Source organism: Sebastes fasciatus, chromosome 7 (genome assembly GCF_043250625.1).
Source record: "Sebastes fasciatus isolate fSebFas1 chromosome 7, fSebFas1.pri, whole genome shotgun sequence".
Taxonomy (NCBI): domain Eukaryota; kingdom Metazoa; phylum Chordata; class Actinopteri; order Perciformes; family Sebastidae; genus Sebastes; species Sebastes fasciatus.
In genome coordinates this window covers 1,540,570-1,568,564 of record NC_133801.1, presented here as the reverse complement: position 1 = coordinate 1,568,564, position 27,995 = coordinate 1,540,570, and the positions used below count along the sequence as shown (strand labels likewise).

Genomic DNA, 27,995 nt, shown 5'->3' with positions numbered 1-27,995 from the left:
GTTATTCTCACGACAGACACGAGCAACATGTGAAAGGAATACTCTGGTCGGTTTTAAATATTTCAGCTCATTACATTAATATTGAATCATTTTAATATCGTCGATTTTAGAGTTGGAGCAGAAAGCTTTTTAAAAAGGAGGCGTCACGGCTCGACTGTGTTACGCTGCAGTTTTACTTTCTGCGTACGCGACTGACGTAAATGTCGTGGACGTCCGTATACCGCAGTTTGTTGTGGCCCCTCGGCTACAAGTGTTAGCGTAGCGTAGCGATGGACTGCCGAGTGTGGAGCGCGTTCTCCGAGAGGACCGTATGAACAGAACCACTCTGCGTCCGTTGTGTAATTAATTATAATCGAGGCTTCAGACGAGGGACATTCTTCCGATACCCGGACTTCAGATATCGTCCGATACCAGGGTGTAATTAATAAACTGTGTCTCACTGTGACTGGGATCATTCTTAAACTTTATTAATTTAACAAAATGTAACAAGATGCATAGATGATATGAAATATGTATTATTAAAATAATAAATCCTGCAGCTTGGTAAAAACATCTTTAAATTATCAGGAATTACAGTTAAAGTGTAAAAAACCTTTTTAATGCAGCAACTAGTTATATTTAGGGTCAAAGTTAACGCCGGAACGCCAAATACAATCTTCAGGTTGTAGCAGCTCAGTTTTACATAAACTATAAAACCTGATGAATCCATCGGCACCATGTCAGACTAGCTGGTCATGAAGTAAAAGAACAGAAACAAAATGTTGTTTTTTAAAGGCTAAATGCCAACAAATAGGAATTGAATATTTTTATCTAGATAAAAACATGTTGTGAAGACTTTTTATTTTATTTATTTTTTCCAGAGAGAGAGAGAGAGAGAGAGAGCTGTAAGTTATTAATAATAATTAGGGCTGTCAAAGTTAACGTGTTTTAAAGCTACGGTGAAGATACTAATATCATGAAACTAGAAAACCTGAAGAATCCATCGGAACCAACCGAACATTTTTGAATCGATCGACGGCCCTGAATGAGACGCTTCCAGCTTAAAGTCATGACACCTTTAGGAGTATTTACTGTTTAGACCAGCTTCCCTCTCTCCATTGATTTAAACCTTATCTCTAAAAGAAAGTGGATGAAGCTTCGGTTATTCTTTCTGTAAGAGCGGACGCACGGACGCGAGCCGACGCGGAATCACGGCGAGGAAACGTTTATACCGACATTCTCAAAGCTCTCCATTTTCAGATGAGCACAGACAGGCGAAAACCTGCCGCTCGGAACCTCCACGACGGGCGGCGACGGGCTGCGTCTGGCGGCGACGGGCTGCGACGGGCTGCGTCTGGCGGCGACGGGCTGCGACGGGCTGCGTCTGGCGGCGTGACGTCACCGATGTGTGTTGAACTTTTCCTTTTAGCTTTTTAAGATGCGGTTCCTCTCACGACCACGAGACGCCACTCATTAACGGTAAGAATAAACCAAATCTCTCGCTGGCTTCACCGTTAAACCGTGCTGGTTGTCACGTGTAATATTAAAGTGTTATTCTGTATGTCCGGTGTAGGTCGGTTCGGTCCGGTCCGTTGCCGTGGAGACGTCTCTCAGCGCGTCGTCCTGCTGTAAACAGACCTGCTGCACTGCTGGAAAAATAACAACCACTCAAGTCAAGTCGAGTCACATGTTCAGTTTGAGCGTCGAGGCGGAGGAGTGATGATGCATTCAGGGGACACCCGGGGAAAAAAAGTTACATCATGAGTGTTGAGTTGAGTCAGTTCGAGGTCGACACAAAAGAAGAAATACTCAGATTATTTACTGAAGTGAAAGTAGTAATACCAGATACTTTAACTTCAATAGAAGCACCACAGTATCGGCATCAACATGCACAGTGTTAGTGCTCATAGAGTCCGGTCTGGACCAGAGGCCAGTTTCAGAATAATATACACTCATGTTAAGTATTTCAGTAATTTACCAAATTTAAATTCAAAACCTGCTGAAGAAATCTCTTTTTAAACCACAGCTGTTAATTCAGGACAGAAATGATGAATGGAGTTACTGAAGAAAGAGATTTCTAATCCTTCAGATATTTGAGTTCAGTTTCTAGAATCTAAAGGCAGATTTAGTAAAAGTTTCTTATTAAGACAGAAACATGAACTCTGATCAGGAAACGTCGGATCATTCGGTCATTCTCAGACACAGGTGATGAATTCACCGAGGGGCACCTGAATGCACCATCATGAGACATTCATCGCTGTGTGTGTGGTGGGGGGGTGTCCAGGTGGAGTGAAGGTGGATGACTGACAGGTGGAGGTGGGCGTGGATGACTGACAGGTGGGCGTGGGCGTGGCGGTTGGTGATTGGCTGTGTTTTCATGCATCTGTGGTGATTCCTCTGCAGAGACAGAAAGAGGCGGGGAAATGATTTAAAGGACCATTTCAGTGTTTTTAATGATGTAACGCCGACATGGAAGCGTGGACTCACCTGTCCAGAGGAGGGCGCTGGCTGTAGAGGGGGGGGGCGGGCTGTCATACGGAGGGGGGCGTGGCCTATCCTCGACTGTTTGGTAGACGACTCATTCCGATCCTGTCGATGGGAGGCGGATTGACTCGTCGCCGTGGCAACTCCACGACCTTACTGCTAAACAGAAAAAAGGACAACGGAAAGGTGATTAAATTATTAATGATAATAATAATAATGCATTTTATTTATAGAGCGCTTTTCATAGAACTTAAATAACTAAAGGTGCGGTGTGGTGGAGACAGGAAGCTGGCGTCAGAGGAGCGGAGGCTGCAGGAAGGAGTGTGAGGTAGGAAGGGGGTCTGGCTATGCAGCGCTATGTGAGGGAGAAGAAGGACGTTGAATGGGTCCGTTATGGGACAGTGAAGCCAGTGGAGGTTCTGGAGGACGGGGCTGGTATGTCGAAAGATTTCATGAAAAAACATAGTAGAGTATGTCAAAAAAAATTCGTCATACTATTATGACGTTTTTTTCATACAATTTTCAACATACTATAATATGACTTTTTTCGGGAGATTGTTCGACATACTATAATATGACTTTTTTAATGACATTTTTCTAAATACTATGCTATGACGTTTTTTTCATTAAAACTTTCAACATACTATACTAGGATTTTTTTTTTTTCATGAAATATTTTGACATACTATACTATGACATTTTTTTATGAAATTATTCGACATACTGACTTTTTTTCATAAAATTTTACGATATACTATATTAAGTTTTTTTCATGACTTTTTTCGATATACTATACTATGACTTTTTTTTCATGAAATTTACGAAATACTATAGTATGACGTTTTTCTCATGAAAAAAACAAAAAGACTCATACGGTTCTTAAATTTCAGGTTTTGGGTTGTTAACTTCCTGCCCTGCTGAATATAAAAGACATCATCCTACCTCTGCTTGGTTGTTCCCTGTTTGGTCTCCATGGAGCTGACCGACAGGCGGTCCAGCGGGGCGCTGTTGCCGGGGAAACTCCTCTTCCTCTTTGGTTCCATGACATCATTCTCCATCCTCACCAGATCGTCCAATCGGAGCAGCTTCGCCGTCAGCTCCTCCCCGGCCTTCACCCCTCCAGGACGGGACCGAAGAGCCGCCGGAGCCCTCGAGGCGGGCCGGTCTAAACGCTGGAACACAAGGATAGGACGGAGATAGGGATATGAACTAAAATGTCTGGACATACTGATTTTATTGCCGCCGTAGTGTCCAGCGTTGCGTACTGTAACATCTCACTGGAAACAGTTCACAATTCACAGACTGCTGTTTTCATCCTACGGTTTGGATATACTAAAACATCTCACATACTGTTTTACTAAATATCACGTTAGGATTTCAGACGCAATCACACACTGGCCCTTTAAGTATTTCTCCTTTAATTGTAATAATGTATTTCTTATATTTGTAAGAGATGTGAGAACTTGTCCCACCGCTGTGTGAAACTAACCCGACTGCTCCTCCGTATTTTATTTTCCATAAGGGAGTCTCCGTATAGAAAATATTGACCTCAGCAGAGGAAGGCCACCCTGCTCAGCGGCTCAGCGGCTCAGCGGCTCCACCTCGCCCGGTGTTTTCATACGTCAGGACTGCATGCGGTGAATCACCTCTTACATCACGACCCCGACAGCGAGCAGTTTCTGACTTCCTGTCCGCCCTGCAGCCTCCGATGAGTCACACGATCAGATGTCGTCCAGACTAAACAGAAGACACCTTCGGGTCCGTCTCCCTGCCGCTCAGCCCTCTGAGGTTTGATCTGATGATGTTTCATCACCCGATAGCGGCTCGGGGGCCCTCGGAGGGAGGGGACGCTTGTTTTGGCCCTCGGGATGATTTGGTAGGACGCGGTCTGATCTGCTGCGTCAGTACGAGACTACTGCAAACGCTCTGGGCTAATCCCTCGTGTGTTATCCAGCGACTGAAGAAGGACTCAGATCATTTACTGCAGTGAAAGTAACAATACCACGGCATAAAAATAGACGCTAGTAACAGTACAAAAGTATCAGTATCAACATCGACTTAAAGTACTAAGAGTAAAAGTACTCATTACGCAGAAAACTGGTGACGGTGGAGATACTTTGAATTATTTTTTTTTGTGTATATTTTACAAATGTTTTGTATACATTTTACACATTTTTGTCTGATAATTTATTAATATTTTTGTGATACTTTTCCTGTACTTTAAGGATATTTTACTAATATTGTTTTGAAATATTTCACTAACATTTTAAAGATCTTTTACAAATGTTTTTTGGATATTTTACTAAAGATTTTTGGGATATTTTATTTGTTCATCACTTAAATGTTGCAGCGGCAAAAGGTGGAGCTACATTTGATTTTTCCTATGTTTTACACATTTTTGTCTGATAATTTATTAACATTTTTTCTGATATTTTACTTGTATTTTAAGAATATTTACTTAAGTTTTTCAGATATTGTACTAATATTTCTTAGGATATTTTACTGATATTAAAAAAAAGTCTGATAATTTACTAATATTTTTGGCATATTTTATTTGTTCATCACTTTAATGTTGCAGCTGGTCAATTATTTTTGGGATATTTAACAAATATTTATACGTCTTTTTCTGCTAATTTATTTGTATTTTAAGGATATTTTACTCATATTTTTTTTAAAGTATTTCACTAATATTTTAAGGATATTTTACTGATATTATTTGGGATATATAAAAAGAAAATAATATTTTTGGGATATTTTATGTTTTCATCACTTTAATGTGGCAGCTGGTAACTTTTAATGACTTTATATACTGCTGCTGGTTTAATCTATAATAATACATCAGCATAATACATGAGTACCTCCAACGTGTACTTCAGTAAGTAGTGTGTGTGTGTGTGTGTGTGTGTGTGTGTGTGTGTGTGTGTGTGTGTGTGTGTGTGTGTGTGTGTGTGTGTGTGTGTGTGTGTGTGCGTGCGTGCGTGCGTGTTCTGACCCGGGCGGGCTGTTGTCGGACTCTGAAGCCGTCGACGTCGCCGTGGAGCAAAGTGATGAAGAGCAGACAGGAAACCAGCAAACGGCCGCAGAACTGCATCTGAAACAACAACAACAACAACAACAACATGAATCATCTGTTAATCTCAATAAAACCTTAATAAAACACGGAGCCGTCACTTTGTTCTGAAGCTGAATAAGCCTGATATTATATTATAATATATAAAAGTGTAATTATTACAGTGTTTTAATATGATGAAAAGGTGAGAGGTCAGAGGTCAGAGGTCACGGCTACCTGACAACACATGAGCTGAGTTGGGGCACAAACAAACAAACAACGTACAGTTTATTAATAAGAAGTGAAAGTCAGTATTTGGATCCATGTTCACATCAGCTCCATGTTGGACTGAAAGAGACGACCAGACGCCAGAAACTACAAAGTAAAACTAAATGATTTCTATTCTATTGTCATATTTAATGTCTCTACTGAAACATATAGTAAAATGTCCTTTAAATATTTGTGAAATATTTAAAAAATATATTAGTAAAATATATTTAAAAAAAGTAAAATATCCCCAAAATAAAAATATTAAAGTATCAGACATTGTTTTAAATATAAAAAAATAATATCTGTAAAATATTCTAATATTAGTAAAATAGCCTTGAAATATTAAAAAAATATGAGTAACATAGGAATAATATCCTTAAATATTAAACAAAAAATATTAGTTAAGTATCAGACAATTTTTTAAAAATATCCAAAATAATATCCGTAAAATATCCTAAGAATTATTTGTAAAAATCTGAAAAAACATTACTAAAATATGCTTAAAATATTAATGAAATATAAGTTCCTTAAAATACAAATAAAATATCAGAAAAATAAATTAATAAATTATCAGACAAAAATTTGTAAAATGTCTAAAAAATAATTAAAAGTATCTCCACCTTCACCAGCTGTAACATTAAAGTGATAAACACATTAATGCGTCAATAATTATAATACAATAAAATAATAGATATTATTCTGCAGAATGAGGACTTTTACTTTTGGTTTTACTTCAACAGAGAATTTAGTTTTTATTATTCTTCCAGTTTTTTGTAATTTTTTTTTGTAGCTGTGATCAGATCCTCATCACTTCCTTTGTGCAATGCATTGTGGGTACAGTAGTCCATCAACAGCACACTTCAAAATCGGACTGTTTTAGTCTGAATATAAACTGGTTTCAGTTCAGTTCAATTTGTCTCTTTTCCAGTGTGAACACACAAAGCCTTAGTGCATGCACACACACACGCACACCTACACACACGCACACCTACACACACACACACACACACACACACACACACACACACCTACACACCTACACACACACACACACCTACACACCTACACACACGCACACCTACACACCTACACACACACACATAGGGCAGAACACTTTTAGCTCAGCTGACGGGTGAAGTGTATTGTCCAGCAACATCGGCTAATTTTAGCATTTTCCATCCCTGTAAATAAACGGTCTTTTGACCGTCACATGCACGCTCACTGACGTGCATGCTCCTGCATTCCCCCCCAACACACACACACACACACACACAGAAACACTTGCTGTCAACGTCACACACATTCTTGATGATGCACAAACGTTTGTGTACATAAACAAACACACACAAGCTGAACGGTTCACACTGATGCTGATGTACTGCAGCCCTCATTCATGCACGCGGGAGGATATATTACACACACACACACACACACACACACACACACACACACACACACACACACACACACTCTGCAAATTCTTCCATTCACATAGATCCCCCGGTGTTTCCTCCCTGCAGCAGCAGACTGAACATCTTCATGTTCACAAATCTGCACCTGAAGGCAGCGTTGATCCCCTCTGTGCTGCAACCTGCTCCGCTCGGAGGTTTTTAAACGTTTCTCTTTGTAAAACTCTGACTGACTTTAACGAAACATATTTTAATTATTGCATTTAATGCATGTTCACCTGTTCAAGAATAGATTTCACTAAAAAAAGCCTCAGTCTTATAAAATAATTCTCTGTTTCAGAGTCCTGGAAGCAGCAAAAACACGGAACTACACAAACTGATGACGTCAGAACTCAAGAGAACTAAAAGATCATATTACATATAAAAGATTTAAGCCTTTAATAATAATAATCATAAATAACAAGAGTTGTCTGGTAAAATAGAAATAAATGATACTTAATTTGAAACAATAATTTAATAATTGACAACAGCTACAGAGAGAAAACCGTTTCTGCAGCGGAGACTTCACTTTTATTAATCAGTTTTAGTTTGACTGGAAAAGAAAAGTTCATGCAAGAAAGAAGCAGAGAGCAGCTTAAAGAGACGCTCGCAGTAGAAACATGTCAGATTCATTTGAAAAAATAAATAGTTAAAATAGAAAGAAATTCAAATTTGCATCAAATGAGACGAACAGATTCTGAAATCTGGAAAATAAAAGAAATCAGCTGCTGAAAACAGAGATATTCTGCAGAGTAAAACACCTGCAGGAGTCTGAACCTGCACACCTGCATCACACACAGTCACACACACATTCTAACAACCACACACACACACACACACACACACACACACACACACACACAGTGTGTCTGTACCTTCAGTCCGTCCTGCTGCGTCGTCTCTTCTGTGTTTCTGAGTCTTGTTGTGGCTTCTCTTCAGGTTTTATAGCAGCTGCCCGGGAATCTCCTGTCCAATCGGCAGCCTCCGCTCCTGTGACATCACGTCCTGTGCTGCAACCCTGCTTTTCTTTTTTTGTTTTCCAAAAGTGAGTTTTTTTTTGTGACATAATGAGACTAAAGAGACTAAAGAGCAGAGACGAAGATGCTCACTGATGCAAACAAATGTAGTACATTTATAAATATACAAACATGAAGACGGACTCAGTGAGACGCCAAAATATTCTCACAAAAAAACAGTGAAATGAAATATTAGTTTGTTTACCGGAGAACTCCACAGGGAACCTCTGAACCCCACCTTCACCTACCTGGACTTCACACCTCGCCGCCGCGCTCACAGTTTAGAGCTGCTGATGAAATCATGAACGTGATCCATAGATGGAGGAAAACCTCACCGTCGTCATCGTCACAGGAAGTGGACATGAAGTGGACAGGAAGTGGACAGGAAGTGGACATGAAGTGGACATGAAGACGGGCTGAGGGCTGAGGACAGACAGACAGTAACCGTTAACGTTAGATCTGCCGGCATGACTGTCCGTAGTTAATTGTGATCAATCTCACATGTTTTATCTGTTCTAAATGAACCTTAAAGGAGATTAGTCCAGTATTTAATCCTCTTATCAACATGGGAGTGGACAAATATGCTGCTTTATGCAAAATGTATGTATATATTTATTATTGTAAATCAATTAACACAAATCAATAACAGATATTGATCAGAAACCCTCACAGGTACTGCATTTAGCATCAAACTATATGCTCCAATCATAACATGGCAAACTGCAGCCCAACAGGCAACAACAGCTGTCAGTGTGTCAGTGTGCTGACTTGACTATGACTTGCCCCAAACTGCATGTGATGATCATAAAGTGGGCATGTCTGTAAAGGGGAGACTCGTGGGTACCCATAGAACCCATTTACATTCACTGATCTGGAGGTCAGAGGTCAAGGGACCCCTTTGAAGATAGACATGACAGTTTTTCCTCTCCAACATGTAGTGTTAGTTCAGAGTGTTATTTAACCTCCTTCATGACCAGCTAGTCTGACCTGGTTGGTACTGATGGATTCATCAGGTTCTATAGTTTATATGATACCAGGATCTTCAGTCCAGCTTTAGAACTGAGCCGCTACAACCTGAAAATCACACGTTGCGTTAATGTGTTAAAGAAATGAGTGGCGTTAAAACTGATTTGTGTTAACGTGTTGTTATCATGTTAACTTTGACAGCTCTAGTTTTCATGCAAAAAAGTAACCGTTAAATGAATGTAAGCTAACGCAGATTAAAGAACAATATCCCTCTGATGTGGTGAAGTAGAACGTTACATAAAATACAAATACCCAAGTAAAGTACGTAAAGTAGTAATATGTCAGAATTGTGTTTAAATGGCGGGTCCATCTACTTCCTGTTACGTTTTTTTCCCGAATGTTAACGTCCACTCAGCCGTTAGCACAGTGAGCTAACGTAGCTTAGCACAATGAGCTAATCAATAAGGTTATGAATAATGAATGCTAGCACTAGCTGAGTCAACGTTAGCTGGTAAAATTACTGTTTTTATGAATGGAGTCTGGTGGCTTTGAAGAGAGCAAGATAACGTCTTCAGTCCTCCCCGTCAGAAAGGGCCGTCTGACGGGGAGGTAACGGGCCGTTTGATGGCGAGGTAAAGGGCCGTCTGACGGGGAGGTAAAGGGCCGTTTGATGGCGAGGTAAAGGGCCGTTTGACGGGGAGGTAAAGGGCCGTCTGACGGGGAGGTAAAGGGCCGTTTGACGGGGAGGTAAAGGGCCGTTTGACGGGGAGGTAAAGGGCCGTTTGACGGGGAGGTAAAGGGCCGTCTGACGGGGAGGTAACGGGCCGTCTGACGGGGAGGTAAAGGGCCGTCTGACGGGGAGGTAACGGGCCGTCTGACGGGGAGGTAAAGGGCCGTCTGACGGGGAGGTAACGGGCCGTCTGACGGGGAGGTAAAGGGCCGTCTGACGGGGAGGTAACGGGCCGTCTGACGGGGAGGTAACGGGCCGTCTGACGGGGAGGTAACGGGCCGTCTGACGGGGAGGTAACGGGCCGTCTGACGGGGAGGTAACGGGCCGTCTGACGGGGAGGTAAAGGGCCGTTTGATGGCGAGGTAAAGTGCCGTCTGATGGCGAGGTAAAGTGCTGAGTACGGGAGCAGCAGTAAAACGGATTTGAACCTCCTAAGCGGACGCTATATTTAGAATACTTTCACGCTCTACCTCGCCACGCTGTCAGACACACAAAGGCCCACTGACTGATTCTAACTTTAAAGTCAGAGTTCATCTCTTCCTGTTGCTGACGGAGGTTCAGTTTGTCGTCGTGGATTATTATTGTTTCTTCTTCTTTGTGTTTTGGCGTTGCCATGGGCAACAAGGCCCTCTCCCCCCACGGTCGGCGTCCCCCTCGGGGGACCGGACGACCTCGACCTCCATCCCTCCGCTCATTCATGCTTCGCTCCGTTCATGGAGGACGGAGGATTGGGTCATTGAGAAAACACACCTGGGTTAATAATAGTAATGACGCTGCAGCTAACACGCTAATAATGACGGAAAGAAACACACTCTGTCCGCTCGCCCTTTAATTAGTAACGACCTCCTCTGCTCCAGGTGATGTCATGTCCCCCCCCCCTGCTGTCGAAACAGAAAAAGAAAGTTCAAAAATTAAAACTTTAGACAAAAGAGGCCTCCAAGTTCCAAAACCCTCCGAACAGAAGATCATTATTTAGTTCATTCATAGGTTTCGTGTACTTATCTTTATGAAGAACCTTAAATGTGAACTTAAGTAGAGTACTTAGTTACATCCCACCTCTGTCCTGTAAACACCTCTGAGTCCAGATACACTCTCTATTAGCATCTCTATTAGAGTCTCTATTAGAGTCTCAGTTAGCAGCTCTATTAGCAGCTCTGTTAGCAGCTCTATTAGCAGCTCTATTAGCAGCTCTATTAGCGTCTCTATTAGAGTCTCTGTTAGCAGCTCTATTAGCAGCTCTATTAGAGTCTCTGTTAGCAGCTCTATTAGCAGCTCTATTAGAGTCTCTGTTAGCAGCTCTATTAGCAGCTCTATTAGCAGCTCTATTAGCAGCTCTGTTAGCAGCTCTATTAGCAGCTCTATTAGCAGCTCTATTAGCGTCTCTATTAGAGTCTCTGTTAGCAGCTCTATTAGCAGCTCTATTAGCAGCTCTGTTAGCAGCTCTATTAGAGTCTCTATTAGAGTCTCAGTTAGCAGCTCTGTTAGCAGCTCTGTTAGCAGCTCTATTAACAGCTCTGTTAGCAGCTCTATTAGCAGCTCTATTAGCGTCTCAGTTAGCGGCTCTATTAGCAGCTCTATTAGCGTCTCAGTTAGCAGCTCTATTAGCAGCTCTATTAGCGGCTCTGTTAGCATCTCTGTTAGCAGCGCTATTAGCATCTCTATTAGCAGCTCTATTAGCGTCTCTGTTAGCAGCTCTATTAGCATCTCTATTAGCAGCTCTATTAACAGCTCTATTAGCATCTCTGTTAGCAGCTCTATTAGCATCTCTATTAGCGTCTCAGTTAGCAGCTCTATTAGCAGCTCTATTAGCGGCTCTGTTAGCATCTCTGTTAGCAGCTCTATTAGCATCTCTATTAGCGTCTCTGTTAGCAGCTCTATTAGCATCTCTATTAGCAGCTCTATTAGCGTCTCTGTTAGCAGCTCTATTAGCATCTCTGTTAGCAGCTCTATTAGCATCTCTATTAGCGTCTCTGTTAGCAGCTCTATTAGCAGCTCTATTAACAGCTCTATTAGCGTCTCTATTAGCGTCTCTGTTTGCAGCTCTATTAGCAGCTCTATTAGCAGCTCTATTAACAGCTCTATTAGCATCTCTGTTAGCAGCTCTATTAGCAGCTCTATTAGCAGCTCTATTAACAGCTCTATTAGCAGCTCTGTTAGCAGCTCTATTAGCAGCTCTATTAGCAGCTCTGTTAGCAGCTCTATTAGCAGCTCTATTAACAGCTCTATTAGCGTCTCTGTTTGCAGCTCTATTAGCAGCTCTATTAGCAGCTCTATTAACAGCTCTATTAGCATCTCTGTTAGCAGCTCTATTAGCAGCTCTATTAGCAGCTCTATTAGCAGCTCTGTTAGCAGCTCTATTAGCAGCTCTATTAGCAGCTCTGTTAGCAGCTCTATTAGCAGCTCTATTAACAGCTCTATTAGCGTCTCTGTTTGCAGCTCTATTAGCAGCTCTATTAGCAGCTCTATTAACAGCTCTGTTAGCAGCTCTATTAGCAGCTCTATTAACAGCTCTATTAGCAGCTCTGTTAGCAGCTCTATTAGCAGCTCTATTAACAGCTCTATTAGCAGCTCTATTAACAGCTCTATTAGCAGCTCTATTAGCGTCTCTGTTTGCAGCTCTATTAGCAGCTCTATTAGCAGCTCTATTAACAGCTCTATTAGCAGCTCTATTAACAGCTCTATTAGCGTCTCTGTTTGCAGCTCTATTAACAGCTCTGTTAGCAGCTCTATTAGCAGCTCTGTTAGCAGCTCTATTAGCAGCTCTGTTAGCAGCTCTATTAGCAGCTCTGTTAGCAGCTCTATTAGCGTCTCTGTTTGCAGCTCTATTAACAGCTCTATTAGCAGCTCTATTAACAGCTCTGTTAGCAGCTCTATTAGCGTCTCTGTTTGCAGCTCTATTAACAGCTCTGTTAGCAGCTCTATTAGCAGCTCTGTTAGCAGCTCTATTAGCAGCTCTATTAGCGTCTCTGTTTGCAGCTCTATTAACAGCTCTATTAACAGCTCTGTTAGCAGCTCTATTAGCAGCTCTATTAGCAGCTCTATTAACAGCTCTATTAGCCGCTCTATTAGCAGCTCTGTTAGCAGCTCTATTAACAGCTCTATTAGCAGCTCTGTTAGCATCTCTGTTAGCAGCTCTATTAGCATCTCTATTAGCAGCTCTATTAGCGTCTCTGTTAGCAGCTCTGTTAGCAGCTCTATTAGCAGCTCTATTAACAGCTCTATTAGCAGCTCTATTAGCGTCTCTATTAGCAGCTCTATTAGCGTCTCTGTTTGCAGCTCTATTAGCAGCTCTATTAGCAGCTCTATTAACAGCTCTATTAGCATCTCTGTTAGCAGCTCTATTAGCAGCTCTATTAACAGCTCTATTAGCAGCTCTGTTAGCAGCTCTATTAACAGCTCTATTAGCAGCTCTATTAGCGTCTCTGTTTGCAGCTCTATTAACAGCTCTATTAGCAGCTCTATTAACAGCTCTGTTAGCAGCTCTATTAGCAGCTCTATTAGCAGCTCTATTAACAGCTCTATTAGCAGCTCTATTAACAGCTCTGTTAGCAGCTCTATTAACAGCTCTATTAACAGCTCTATTAGCAGCTCTATTAACAGCTCTATTAACAGCTCTATTAGCAGCTCTATTAACAGCTCTGTTAGCAGCTCTATTAGCAGCTCTATTAGCAGCTCTATTAACAGCTCTATTAGCAGCTCTATTAACAGCTCTGTTAGCAGCTCTATTAACAGCTCTATTAACAGCTCTATTAGCAGCTCTATTAACAGCTCTGTTAGCAGCTCTATTAACAGCTCTATTAACAGCTCTATTAGCGTCTCTGTTAGCGTCTCTGTTAGCAGCTCTATTAGCAGCTCTATTAGCAGCTCTATTAACAGCTCTATTAACAGCTCTATTAGCAGCTCTATTAGCGTCTCTGTTAGCGTCTCTGCTAGCTGTCAGCTGAGTCTCTGAGCTCTGACTTGGCTGCTGAGGCTGGACAGGAATCAGAAGAGTTTAATGCTAAAGTTTAAAATCACATAACCTGCTATTAAGGTGAGAAATAAATAGAGCTACAGCTGAGTCATGACTCAGCGTCCTCCCTAACATCACCGTGGCAACGGGGACAACACCATCACCCAAAGCAACGTCCATGGAGAGGACGCGTGGAGCCAAAAAGCACAACGTCACAACCAGGTGTCAAGGTGAAGGAGGTCGTTTACACCTACGATTAAAGATTAAAGAAACCGGTTCATCCAGAGAGGTTTACCAACAATCACCGGACAACTCTGACGAGATGTTAATATTCATTAAGTCATTATTCATTCATTCATCCTGCTGCCAGTGCTGGCTCAGACCGGTCCATACAGGCCGGCCGTAAAGGACCGAAACTGGCTCGCTCTCAGTTCTCAAAGAGGAAAAGAAAGTGTTGCTCAACGGTTTCCCTGCAGGATTTGACCCGTAAACCCTCCGGTCCGGTCCGGTCCCGGTCCCGGTCCAGGTCCCGTCAGTCCTCCGTCCTGCTGACTCTGCAGTCATGACGTAAAGATCCCACCTGGTGATTCTCAGAGGTCAGATGACTCACATCTCGTGAGCGAAGCTTCTCTCGGCCAAGTCAAGCCTTCAGGATTCCCCCTGGATGTCTCCCGCCGTCCTCCAGCTTTCCTCAACCTCTCTGTTTACTCTGACATTTAACTCTCTGTGCTTCACATCGGGCCGGCTGGCACGCCGCCTCGCTGGACTGTTTGGGTTTCAGTCTGTTGAGCGTTGTCTTCTGTCACAGCGGGCAGCTGAGAGCCAAATAAACTCTATAACCCTGCCGTACACCTGTCACCTATCTGTACAGCAGCAAATAGCAAACTTAGTAGTTATCCCCATCTTGGTTTTTGGCCGGTGTAAGGCACTTCAGCATTGTCCTGAGTTGCTCACTGGTCATGAGGCAAGAAGGTCTCCGGTTTGATTCCTGCTTCACAGTTCTGAAGGGCCTTTTAGCACGACTCTGCACGCTCCTTCAGTCTGCCTCTCTGAACGTCTCCTTCTTCACCTGATGTGGTCAACAGACGGAAACCAACACAATGAAGTCTCTGCAGACGGAGGAGCGCTTGTTTTGAGTGTCTGTGATAATGGAAGCTGCTGGACAGGCCGACGGAAAAGGATTTATTTAACACATACAGGCTGCGCTGGTTATGGTGGTTATGCTGGTTATGGTGGTTATGGTGGTTATGGTGGTTATGGTGGTTATGGTGGGGGGGGGGATTCCCAGCAGGAGCTCCCTCTCACTTCCATCTAAATGTCTCAGTCATGACTTCCTGGTTGTGTCCGGGAGTCGACCCGTCCCACACAGCAACACAACCCACTCCTGTGAAATCCATCAGCTGCTGCCTGAAGCTCTGAAACTAAAGAGACGTTGAACCCAACGCTGTGTATCCTCTGTAATGTATCATCCTTGTTTAATACGACAACACTGTGCTCACCAAGTCATATTTAAGATCTGTGGACATGGTGACGTCACAGACGGGCTCCATTTACGGCACAAAGCCGAGGAAAACCGCGTACAGCGTGTCCTGAGCAGCGTTGACGACTCTTTTCCAATGAAAGTAGCTACCGCTAGCTCCAAAAGCTGCTAACGTCATCGCGCATCATTTGCATAAAGCTCATGTTGCATTCACACCAAGAACAAAGTGGATTTTTGCCACGTTTTACTCACGCAGGTCGGACCGCCGGTATCATCTATGTTCATTCGCTCTAGACGCACCGAAGAGGAGGAGGAGCTCGTCTCCATAGATACCAACAACTTCTCTTTCCTCCATCAACCATGGAAGAGATAACCACTGTAGCTGCTATGTTCATGTTGGTGAAGTCCCAGATAGGTCAGAAAACCAAACGCTGTTGTGTCTGGGTTCATAACGTCACCCGGCGGCGAGCTGTATTCACATACAGCGTCATTACACTGACTGTATCTAGCAGCCACACGTCTCTACTGCGGAACCCAAAATGATCAGATTGAGCTGTGATTTAATCTCAATAAGCAGATCAAAATGATGCTGAAATAACTACATCATGATGCTGATTAGTAAAAAGTCTGAATTCATGCTTTGTCAGGTCTGTTACCATGACGACAAGCAGACAACTTATAAAATGCTTGTTTTCTGAATGGAGTCTGGATGGATCAGAGCCAGGCTCTGCAGCTGCTCCATCAACACTCAACATGACGTCATCTAGAGACGTTGTTGTTTCTACCAGGACAGTCTGTGGTTTCTGGTCTCTGGACAGATGTGATGGACTATTGTAGCTCCGGGTGACCACACACACATACAACATTTATTTCTTTATTTTTTCAGACTTTCTTCTGACTTTTTTTCGAACATTTTTGGGATAATTTTTGAGTTTTTTTAGACTTTTTTTGGAAACTTTTCTGACCATTCTCGGGACTTTTTTTTGACTTTTTCAGACTTTTTCTTGGACATTTTTTAGACAGGAGGAGGATCTCAACGCTGATAGGCTTTCACTGCACAGCATCACAAGAATTTCTTGCTTCAGTTGAAATATTTCAACTCTCGTGAATACACACATTTTCTGGACTTTTTTTATAGACAATTTTTGGACATTTTCAGGAATTTTTTGGGGACATTTTTTCTGGCTTTTTCAACCATTTTTTTAGACATTTGCCAGACTTTTTTGGACAATTTTTGGGAAATTTTTCAGACTTTCTTGGGGGTTTTTCTGACATTTTTCCGACAGGAGGAGGATCTCAACGCTGATTGGCATTTGCGAGTTTTCTCGCTCGAGTTGACATATTTAAACTCCCGTGTATTCGCAAATTTTGCGTGTTCGTGACGTGTCTAGTCGCCTCTTTTCGATGACTTTATATGTAACTGCACCGCGCGAAAAGTTTGCTTTGCACTTAGTGTGAACGTGTCGTAATAAAAGAGAAATCATCAGGATGTTGTTTGTTCTTCCACGTCGTGTCTGTGATGAACCTCCAGCTGGACTTCAGTGTTTTTACACCTTTGATCAGTTGAGGAAATATTCAGCTACCAACGTGTGGAGATCTCCATGTCCAGATGGAGTTTATTTCTGCTTTACCAGCTGGTTCACATCACACACACATTATCCACCTAATTACTGTGTGTGTGTGTGTGTGTGTGTGTGTGTGTGTGTGTGTGTCAATGAGCCGTGTGATTGGCTCATTACTGAGTAAACAAACAAAGGGAAGCAGCCAGCCAATCAGCACAGAGATAAACACACCTCTCTTCCTCTTTCCCAGCATCCCCTGGGAGTCCGTCGGTCCAGGACGAGCTGATGGTCGGACACTTTCCTCCGTCCCCTCAGCCCTGCAGGGACACAAACAGAAATCAATTAAAAGGACATCTGGACATTTTACTGGTTTACTGAATGATGAAGGACACGATGTGTCCACATGGATGAAGAGACAGAGTAGGTAGAAACATACATATTATATTATTCTAAGCCTTTCTTTCTTTCACATTCAGCCCTGCAGTTCCATCTGTAACCACAGAGAGGCAGCACAGTACAGCTCTCATGTGTTCATATTAACTCTCTGAGAGCCACAATAGACCTCTTCTTAAGGGGGGTCCAGGAGGTCTTTAGGGGGTCCAGGGGGTCTTTAGGGGGAGATAGCAGGTCAACAGTACATGTCACATAGAAGTGGTGAACATCATCTGAAAGCTGGAAACCTGAAGATTAATCTGAGATGCAGCTCAGCACTGTGTGTCAAGAAATAAACCATCCCCATGCTCTATTATGTCTCAGAAGTTGTTGCAGACATTTTTGAGTTGATATCATTTGTTACACAGATCTGGTGCTAAATTTAACCATTTTTTACCACTGGAGAATTGATCAAAATGATCAATAATCCCTCCAAAATACCACATTAAGACACCAAGACCTTGAGGAACACCAGAGAAAAAGACATGCTGTGATTTGGGATAAAAAACTTTTAACATTTTGGAGATTTCTGCAACATTTTTTGGGCGATTGGACGGCGAGCACTTGTGTTGTGTGAACTGCTCAGAAACCCCCTTATTGTCAATCTAGCTAGGAAAGCCATCCATCCTCTGAATGCTCTAGGTCTCTAGTTTGTTCCATCCATCCTCTGAATGCTCTAGGTCTCTAGTTTGTTCCATCCATCCTCTGAATGCTCTAGGTCTCTAGTTTGATCCATCCATCCTCTGAATGCTCTAGGTCTCTAGTTTGATCCATCCATCCTCTGAATGCTCTAGGTCTCTAGTCTGATCCATCCATCCTCTGAATGTTCTAGGTCTCTAGTTTGATCCATCCATCCTCTGAATGTTCTAGGTCTCTAGTTTGATCCATCCATCCTCTGAATGCTCTAGGGCTCTAGTTTGATCCATCCATCCTCTGAATGCTCTAGGTCTCTAGTTTGATCCATCCATCCTCTGAATGCTCTAGGTATCTAGTTTGATCCATCCATCCTCTGAATGCTCTAGGTCTCTAGTTTGATCCATCCATCCTCTGAATGTTCTAGGTCTCTAGTTTGATCCATCCATCCTCTGAATGCTCTAGGTCTCTAGTTTGATCCATCCATCCTCTGAATGTTCTAGGTCTCTAGTTTGATCCATCCATCCTCTGAATGCTCTAGGTCTCTAGTCTGATCCATCCATCCTCTGAATATTCTAGGTCTCTAGTTTGATCCATCCATCCTCTGAATGTTCTAGGTCTCTAGTTTGATCCATCCATCCTCTGAATGCTCTAGGTCTCTAGTCTGATCCATCCATCCTCTGAATGCTCTAGGTCTCTAGTCTGATCCATCCATCCTCTGAATGCTCTAGGTCTCTAGTCTGATCCATCCATCCTCTGAATGCTCTAGGTCTCTAGTTTGATCCATTCATCCTCTGAATGCTCTAGGTCTCTAGTTTGATCCATCCATCCTCTGAATGCTCTAGGTCTCTAGTTTGTGGTTGTAAAGTTTCATGAGGCTGTGATTATCCTAGAGGTCACCACAGGTCATTTTATACAGTGAGGTCAATGAAATGTCTCCTATGGGGACTAACATCATCACACATGAATCCAGTTGGGCTCATTGGATCCACCAGAGTCTCAGGAGATACTGGAGGTGAATTTTCTCAGCTTTAATACGTATAGATCAGATTTTTTCGAGGATGAAATGTGACTTTAATCTGTCCTGTGTGAGCGGAGACAGACGTCCTGCCTCTCTCTAAGACGTCTTCAAACGAACAAACTGACTCGACTGACAGCGGTTACACTTTCCACGTCCTTCACTGTCACATTAAACTACTCTGGTCTAATCTGTTTGATCAGAAGACACTTTAACATCTCCGTTATCTCGGCAGTGATCTGACATCAGCGTCAGAGAAACACTCCTTTAAGTATTTCTGCCCGTCTGATAATGTGACGCCGACATGTGGGATCAGTTACGTTTAAAGACGTGACAGTTTAAAAAGGTACACGAGGTTAAAAGCAAACACGACGCTGTAATCAGCGGGCGGTTGGCGGCCACTGGCAGGAGATGAAGGCGGCGGCGGCGGCGGCTCGACGTGAGCCGACGGCTGACAGCAGCCTCGACCACATTTCAGAGTGTTTGATGGATGGCGGCGTGCCGCGGGCCAAGTCAGGATCTGTGCAGGATTTTAAAGGTTTTTACCATCAAACCAAGAACAGCGACGCCGGCCCACCCTGCTGGGATTAGAAAGACGACACCGCCGCTGCAAACATTGAGAGATGTTTAAAAATGTGTGAGTTCAGCCAACAGGAAACATGAGAAGAGCGTCCACACCTGCTACCTGCACAGGTACAATCACAACCTAACCATCAGCTCACACATTACTGTCACTACATTCTATATTTGTGTAATAAGCTTAAGAACTGACACCTTAAAGCGGAGGTTTAAGGAGCCCCTAAGGGGGGCCCGGACCCCCGGTTGGGACCCTGAGGTAGTCAAAATTATATTTGTACATGTATAACTAATAATCATAAAACAACCTTTCATTTATACAAAAGTCTGTATCTATAATGATCTATAAAGATAGATGTTGTTGTTACTCAGGAGGCCACAGTGAGTTTAAACACAGACTCAGAGTCAGATAAAGATCAGGCTATATTCATATTATTAGTATTATACTACTAGTAGAATAGATGTTTGTGACCTGATGTCACTCAGACATGCAGCTCACACACACAGGTTGTTGTTGACAGCAGCGTCTGTCATGGGGATCGAACCTGTGACAGGTCACAGTCCAGCAGCTCGTCAAGGACACCCCGACAGGACGGATGGCCTTTACTGTCACTGTGTGTGTGTGTGTGTGTGTGTGTGTGTGTGTGTGTGTGTGTGTGTGTGTGTGTGTGTGTGTCCTAGGATCACACTGTGAATACCAAGACTCTGACGCTGCTGTCCAGACTCATCGGTATTGATATCAATGATTCTTCTTATGAAGAGCAGCTAGAGCGAGAATTCAACCAAACTGCTGAAACTCTCAATCAAAGTAACGCCGCTATCTGATAACCTTCACGGTGGCGTCGGCCTGTAGTCGACGTTAGTTATCTGTTTGTTTACTGTGACAGGAATCAGGGCTGTGTGCTGCGTGTACACTTTGATAGTTTCTTTATTGGATCACAGTGGAAACCTCTTACAGTGATCACAGCTACACAAATCACTCCTCTACAGACGCTGTTTCAATAATCTGCTGATAGTAATCCAGTAGTCCACCTACAGGCTTCATCTGGGCTCTTTTCATACATGAAAACATCTGGAACAACATTTTAAAACTACGTCAGATTAACATTGGTCGATTTTTTTGTTTTTTTACTGTCTGCTGCGTGCACATTGATATCATGACGGGAAAAGGAAAGTCGCCCAGTGGATTAATAATGCTTCGTCACGTAACGCCCCCAAAGTGAAACTATTTCCGATCCTTAAACGGCTCTGCGGTACACATGCAGACCGGCGCCCGTCTCCCTCCGTGCCGCTACCGGGAGAGCAAGCGAGAAACCCGGGCAAAGGGCGCCGTTCTGCATGCACTGTCACGTTGCAGAGACGGGCAAAAACGCCAACGCCAACACCAACGCCAACGCCAACGCCAACACCTCACCCTCGTTCAGGGAAAAGGCAGATTATAGCGAAGCGGTCCGTTTCATTACTTTATATTCATGTAATTAATATACAAATGTCATTTCAATGCTAATCTGCATGAGAAATGATGCACTACAACAAAAATGTAGTCCTACTAATCATCGGCTTCTGACCCGGACAGACGTGATCACTATACGAGGTCTCCACTGGACATACAAAGTACTTCTGGACTTTGACATGTAACGGAGTATTTTGACCTGGTTGTACTTTAGGGTTAGAAAACTAAAGGAGAACTTCTTCCACCACCGTCTCAGAGACAGAAATCACCAAAAACTGAACAAATAAAACCCAAACAACAGGTCAGCTGACCCTTTAACCCCGCCATGTCTCAGCTAACATCACTCTGACATTCTGCCTCCTCTGATTGGCTGCTGACTGAACGAGGACTCATCCAGTAAAACCAGTAAACAAAGTGTGTGTGTGTGTGTGTGTGTGTGTGTGTGTGTGTGTGTGTGTGTGTGTGTGTGTGTGTGTGTGCGTGTGTGCGTGTGTGCGTGTGTGCGTGCGTGTGTGCGTGTGTGTGTGTGTTATTGGCAGGTATCTGTGGACCTGATTGATGCCAGCGGCCCCCTGCGACGGGGCAGCAGCTCTCTGATTGGTGGATTTCACTCTGGTCTGAGCGCGCTCACTGGGGACACTCTGGCCTGGTTCCATCGCTACGGCGACAAGAGACACCGCTACCGAACACACACACAGTTTAACTTGTGTACCTGTGAGGACCGTCTGACTTTAACCGTCGAACTAAACAACCTCACTCTCTAACTTTTCTAAAAATAGAAACTTTTAAACTCGTTCTCACGTCTACAGTTGGATCCTTCATTTCTTCATTTATTTAGCTGATCATTTATTTCCTCTTTCATCTCTGTGTTGTACGTTTTGTGTATTACTGGTTTGTGTGTGTAGTAGAACAGTTTCTATGGAGGACAGAACATGCCAAAATCAATAATAAATAAATAAATGAATGTCATTAAATGTAGCAAAAATAATATTAAGATTAAATGTAGTCGTTAATTAATGTATGTAATGTGACATAAATTGATATTTCTGTTTTAATTTGCTTCTTTATTTATTTATCATCGTATTAATTTCACTTATTTATTTACTCTTCTGTTTAATTTTCCATTTTCTTTATTTATGTATTTATTTTTGCATTTTTTTATTCATTAATTTCTTTTTGATTAATTATTTATTTTTGTACTTCTTTTATTTTTTATATTTATCTTTAAATGTATATATGTATTTATTTATTTAATTACATATTTATGCATTTATTTATTTATGCACAATTTTCCCTTTGCATTTTTTTTATATTTTACTTGTATTTTAAGGATATTTTAGTAATATATTTTGGGATATTTTACTGATATTATTTTGGATATTCAAAAAAATATTTGATATTTACTAATATTTTTCTGCTATTTTAATATTTTTTGGATATTTTATGTGTTCATTAAATAAAATATTTTTCTGTTATTTTAATATTTTTCTGCTATTTTGGGGATTTTTTTGTGTTCATCACTTTAACATTGCAGCTGGTAAAGGTGGAGCTCATTTTAATGATTTAATAAACTGCTGCTAGTTTAATCTATAATAATATATCAGCATTTATTAGATGATCATATTTTGTTTTAATCTTCCACATATTGTTGTTTGATATTTGACTGAGAAACATGAAACATCTCTGTGAAATCCCTGAATAGTTGGGCTTCTTCTTCTTACTACTACTACTACTACTGTTACCGTGACAACCAGCGTTGTTGGCTCGCCGGTTGCCCCTTCAGGCTTGGCTGCTGTTCAGACACTCGGTATTTGGTTTAGAGACACAACAGTCACCAACAGTCCTCCTCTCAGCCTTTTCTACTCCGTGTTTGGCTGCTTTAGAGGCGGCTGCTGCATTCGGCCTTTCAGGGGATAACGTCTGTGTGTGTGTGTGTGTGTGTGTGTGTGTGTGTGTGTGTGTGTGTGTGTGTGAGGACTTACCAGGCCGCCGTCGCCCTCAGAGTAACCACGATTTGTCCCGCCATGACATCACAGCTCTCTGATTCTTCTGCTCATCTTCACGGATGCTGACAGAGAACAGTAGAGATTACGTTTGAGTTCTTTTTATACTATAAATGCAGCTTTACATTGATACCATGTGAAAACAAAAGGGGAATAAGAGCAGACAGTTTATAGCTGCACTGATCCACATGTTTTGATTTTACAGCATATTAACAGAATGTATGTATAAAGTATTTATACAGAAACAAGAGCTCAGATTACTCCCTTTCTAAAGGCTCCCATTCACTTCAATAAATATTCTTGTTCTTGTCTCTAGAAGCCATTTCAACTGTTTACCCATTACCTTTATCTAACTCTAGCACCACCCACAGAACAACATCTCTAGTAAAGTTGTGTGTATTGGTACGGGAGGCTAGCAGGTCTGAATACTGTTAGTCTGTTGTTTTAATGACTCGTGTGCACACACACTGAGGTATTGGGGGCTGTTTTGGGGACATTAGCCGCTGTGTTAAATCCAGCCGTCTTACAGCACAGCTCTAATATGGAAGTAATGAAAAGTTGTGTGATCAGATTTGAGGTTTAGAGGCGTTAGTTTGCTGGATTCCTGTTGGGATTAAACCAGATTAGTTTGTGGAGTGGAGGGAACCTGCAGAGAGAACAACAAACCAGCAGTCGGTCGGTCGGTCGGTCGGTCGGACGGTCGGTCGGTCAGTCAGTCAGACAGTCAGTCAGACGGTCGGTCGGTCGGTCGGTCGGTCGGTCGGTCGGACGGTCAGTCGGTCAGTCAGTCAGTCAGTCAGTCAGACAGACAGTCAGTCAGTCAGACAGTCGGACGGACGGTCGGTCGGTCGGTCAGACAGTCAGACAGACAGACAGACAGTCAGACAGTCGGACGGACGGTCGGTCGGTCGGTCGGTCGGTCAGACAGTCAGACAGACAGACAGACAGTCAGTCAGACGGTCGGTCGGTCGGTCGGTCGGTCGGTCAGTCAGACAGACAGTCAGACAGTCAGTCAGTCAGTCAGACAGTCAGTCGGACGGACGGTCGGTCGGTCGGTCGGATGGTCGGTCAGTCAGTCAGTCAGACAGACAGTCAGTCAGACAGACAGTCAGTCAGTCAGACAGTCGGACGGACGGTCGGTCGGTCGGTCAGACAGTCGGTCGGTCGGTCGGTCGGACGGTCGGTCAGACAGTCAGTCAGTCAGTCAGTCAGTCAGACAGTCAGTCAGTCAGACAGTCGGACGGACGGTCGGTCGGTCGGTCAGACAGTCGGTCGGTCGGTCGGTCGGTCGGTCGGTCGGTCGGTCAGACAGTCAGACGGTCGGTCGGTCGGTCGGTCGGTCAGTCAGACAGACAGTCAGACAGTCAGTCAGTCAGTCAGACAGTCGGTCGGACGGTCGGTCAGTCAGTCAGTCAGTCAGTCAGTCAGTCAGACAGACAGTCAGACAGACAGTCAGTCAGTCAGACAGTCGGACGGACGGTCGGTCGGTCGGTCGGATGGTCGGTCAGTCAGTCAGTCAGACAGACAGTCAGTCAGACAGACAGACAGTCAGTCAGTCAGACAGTCGGACGGACGGTCGGTCGGTCGGTCAGACAGTCGGTCGGTCGGTCGGTCGGACGGTCGGTCAGACAGTCAGTCAGTCAGTCAGTCAGACAGTCAGACAGACAGACAGACAGTCAGTCAGACAGTCAGTCAGTCAGTCAGTCAGACAGACAGACAGACAGTCAGTCAGACAGTCAGTCAGTCAGTCAGTCAGTCCAGGACTTCAACCTGCTTTCTGAAAGGTGGAGGGTCCAATCAGTGCCTTGCTCAAAGACGTTCACAGTCCTAAACCCTGGAGCTCCACCTCTTCAGATTCCTCAAATTTATTTCCTCACAAAAGTCTCAATAAATGCAGAAAATATTGTTTTGTTCTACAACATATTATATCTGTTAATATTTAAATGTTAAGCACTGCAGAGTTACCTTTCAGTTTATATGAACTGCTTGTTTGGTATATTTCAGAGAAGAGCTTCCCACTAAAGCCTCATTTAGAGAGTCAATTATCTGTACAGTCACATTATTCAACTCTGTCTCCCATACAACTCAACTGCATTCATGATGACGTTTAGAGGGGCATTTATATTCTCCCACATTACGGTTGCAGTTTTAAACACGTGTTTAACGTTGTAAATTGAAACACACAAAAAAGGAAATAAAACTAAGCTACGTGATTACGTTTAGTAAAAACATCATGAGTGTCAACCTATTTTTACCATGGATCATGAGCTGAACTAAATGGATGGATGGATGGATGGATGGATGGATGGATGGATGGATGGATGGATGGATGATGTTAACACACACACTTACAGGAGGAAGTATTAAATCTCTCTTCACACTTCACTAACCAGAGAGAACGCTTTGTCCCAACACAACAAAAACATTTACAACGCTTCAGTGGTGGCACACTCTCACCCACACACACCTACACACTCCCACACACTCCGACCTCTGCTGAGCGCCTTGTGACCCTAGCAGGCAGCCAATGAGAGGGCCCGGCGGCCGGTGATGTCACCAGGTGAGTGTCGGTGTATTGTTGAGAGAACAGTGGGAGGCATGCTGCCCGGCGACACCCGACTCCTCTCTACTGTTAGCGGCGTTAGTAACCTATCATTAGCTGTCACTCATGTTGAACATAATCTCATTATTTAACAGCCAGTGATTTTATGTTGTTGTCAAATGTAACAACAGCGGCTTTTTTTAAGAAGTGAAGGTGAAAAGGTGACGTTGAGACCGTTAAAAGCGCTGACAAATATCTGAACGAAACTCAGGATGAAGTGAAATACAATCTTAAGAGATTCAACAGATATTTCCCTCAGGAGCTGGAAGATTGAGAGTTTAAATACCACAGTTATGTTTCTGAGAGGTGAGGTTTCCATTGAAGGCAGCTTCACGCTCTTGTCTTTTAGGAGTTTAGAACAAGCTTTAAATAAGTAAGCAGGTCTGAAGGTTTGTCAAACACTAAAGTGTAACCTGGAGAACTGATAGCATACAGGATGGAATCATCAGCATAGAAACAGACATAGCATTCATTGTGGGTGAACCAAGCAGCGACCGCCATCTTGGTTTTTGGCCATCGCCATGTTGGTTTTGGCCGGACGTAGTTCCACTTGTCTTTTATTCAGACTTATATCAGCCATTTTCTGACATATTTTGGACTTTTGTTTGAACAAATTTCTTCATTTTTGGATATCGTTTGGGCCATATTTCGGACATACTTTGGCATTTTGTTGGCCTTTTTTTGGACATATTTCGGCTTAAATTTTAAGTCTTATTTCGAATTTTTTTCAGACTTATTTCAGCCTCTGTTCGGACTTATTTTCGGACTTATTTGGGCCTTTCTTAGAAGTTAGCATGCAGCTTTAGCTCTGCTCTGTGTAGCTCTGCTTCTCCTGTCAATGTGTGAAACCCAAAGTGTTTCCATCCTTTACTGGATGTGTAGTGTTTACCACGCTGGATTTAACATGTGAGGGTGCAGGTTGTATCCACGCTGACCCTCCGACGCTTTAGACTCTCTGAGGTTTGTTTTGGTTGACGGATACAGAACGGATATGACGTCACGTTACTCAGACTACCACAATAAAAGCGGTAACTTCCTTCTACCTCCACATAGACTCACATGAAGCAGATAGATCCATTCTGACATTAAAAACTATATTTAGAAATCTTAAGACACACTAATGAGAATCTATTTCTGCGTCTTGACGTCTGCATCATGTGAACCAGCTGGTTCGTCCCCTCAGTCTGTGACGGCGCCCTGGGCGAGCGAGGTTAGAGGCGCTCTCTCTCTCTCTCTCTGCGCTTTAATTGGTCCTGAGCTCTCAGCAGGACGGCATTGTGGACGTAAAGGAAGCTTAGCAGCACGAGGCCAACGGCCAGCCACACACACACACACACACACACACACACACACACACACACACACACACGCACAGGTAGACTGATGTGTGTGTGTGTTCATGCATGCATGGTTTTGTGAGTGTGTATGTGTGTTCGGGGGGGCGTTTCAGGTCCTGTGTGTCCATGTTTTTGTTTTGAGGGGGGTAGTTAATGTGTGTGTGTGTGTGTGTGTGTGTGTGTGTGTGTGTGTGTGTGTGCAGTGACCTCCTGTGCAGAAGTCAGGCGTTCCAGCCTGTTGTCTTTAGTTCACCTCGGCGGGGGACGAACACACTCCGGATTAACCAGGCAGGTTAACACACACACACACACACACACCTGTATGTTCTGTATTTCAGGTTTATGGACATATGGGAGTTTAGCGGTGATGTTTGGTCAGCTCCATATCCACCACCTGATCACCGTTTCATCCACCGTCCTGCTGACACCAACAGTCACTAGAGCACGCAGCATGTAGATCAATCCACCGCTGAAAATAGTCCCTAACAAAGTCACTATTTCAGACAGTTCTCATCCACCGTCGGTAGCTTTACCTACTAACAATAACACACTGTAAGTCGTATATATATCACACCAAATCACTTCGTATGTAATCCACGTAACCAGGAAGTACAAAGAGCAACAAACGCCACGTAGGGAGGAGGTCAAGGAGGACGAGGAGGACGAGGAGGACGAGGAGGTCGAGGAGGTCGAGGAGGACGAGGGCGTCTAAAAAACACCAGACTTTCACCAGGAGACCGCTGTGGAACCAGAAGTCAACGCTGATTTATTTGTCACGTAACCAAAGAAGCAAAGAGACGAAACTCCGGTGTTTAGGACTGAAAAGGCTTATTATATTAAAATATTATTGATATATGATATATTTAGTATATTATATATACAGTAGAATATGATAATAGAACAGAACTAATTTAGTTTGACTTTTCTACGGCTCGTTTTAGGAGGACGTTTTACTGGCGTCTGGTAGTCTCTTTCAGTCCAAAATGGCGGAGGCGTAGCTCTGCT

The 27,995-nt window shown here is 43.2% G+C and overlaps 1 protein-coding gene and 1 long non-coding RNA gene across 4 annotated transcripts in view; one reads left to right on the top strand and one right to left on the bottom strand.

Annotated features, from left to right (window-relative positions):
* Positions 1 to 1,687: 1,687 nt before the first annotated feature.
* Positions 1,688 to 27,995, bottom strand: part of ostn (osteocrin) — a 59,783-nt gene continuing 33,475 nt past the window's right edge. Inside the window, exons 1-9 of one of the 3 annotated variants that reach the window (XM_074640964.1) lie at positions 25,017 to 25,296; positions 23,031 to 23,116; positions 17,168 to 17,253; positions 8,495 to 8,669; positions 8,106 to 8,256; positions 5,456 to 5,554; positions 3,406 to 3,635; positions 2,467 to 2,622; positions 1,688 to 2,376 (exon numbers count right to left, since the gene is read on the bottom strand). In XM_074640964.1, the coding sequence (XP_074497065.1) occupies positions 2,532 to 2,622; positions 3,406 to 3,635; positions 5,456 to 5,554 (420 nt within the window). In that variant the 5' untranslated portion in view covers positions 8,106 to 8,256; positions 8,495 to 8,669; positions 17,168 to 17,253; positions 23,031 to 23,116; positions 25,017 to 25,296 and the 3' untranslated portion in view covers positions 1,688 to 2,376; positions 2,467 to 2,531. Of the gene's footprint in view, positions 2,377 to 2,466; positions 2,623 to 3,405; positions 3,636 to 5,455; positions 5,555 to 8,105; positions 8,257 to 8,494; positions 8,670 to 17,167; positions 17,254 to 23,030; positions 23,117 to 25,016; positions 25,297 to 27,995 lie in introns of those variants that run through there. The other 2 variants (XM_074640963.1, XM_074640965.1) reach the window with 2 other exon arrangements.
* Positions 27,006 to 27,795, top strand: LOC141771061 (uncharacterized). The gene is made up of 2 exons (XR_012594656.1): positions 27,006 to 27,282; positions 27,601 to 27,795. It is a non-coding gene; the product is annotated as an uncharacterized LOC141771061 (long non-coding RNA).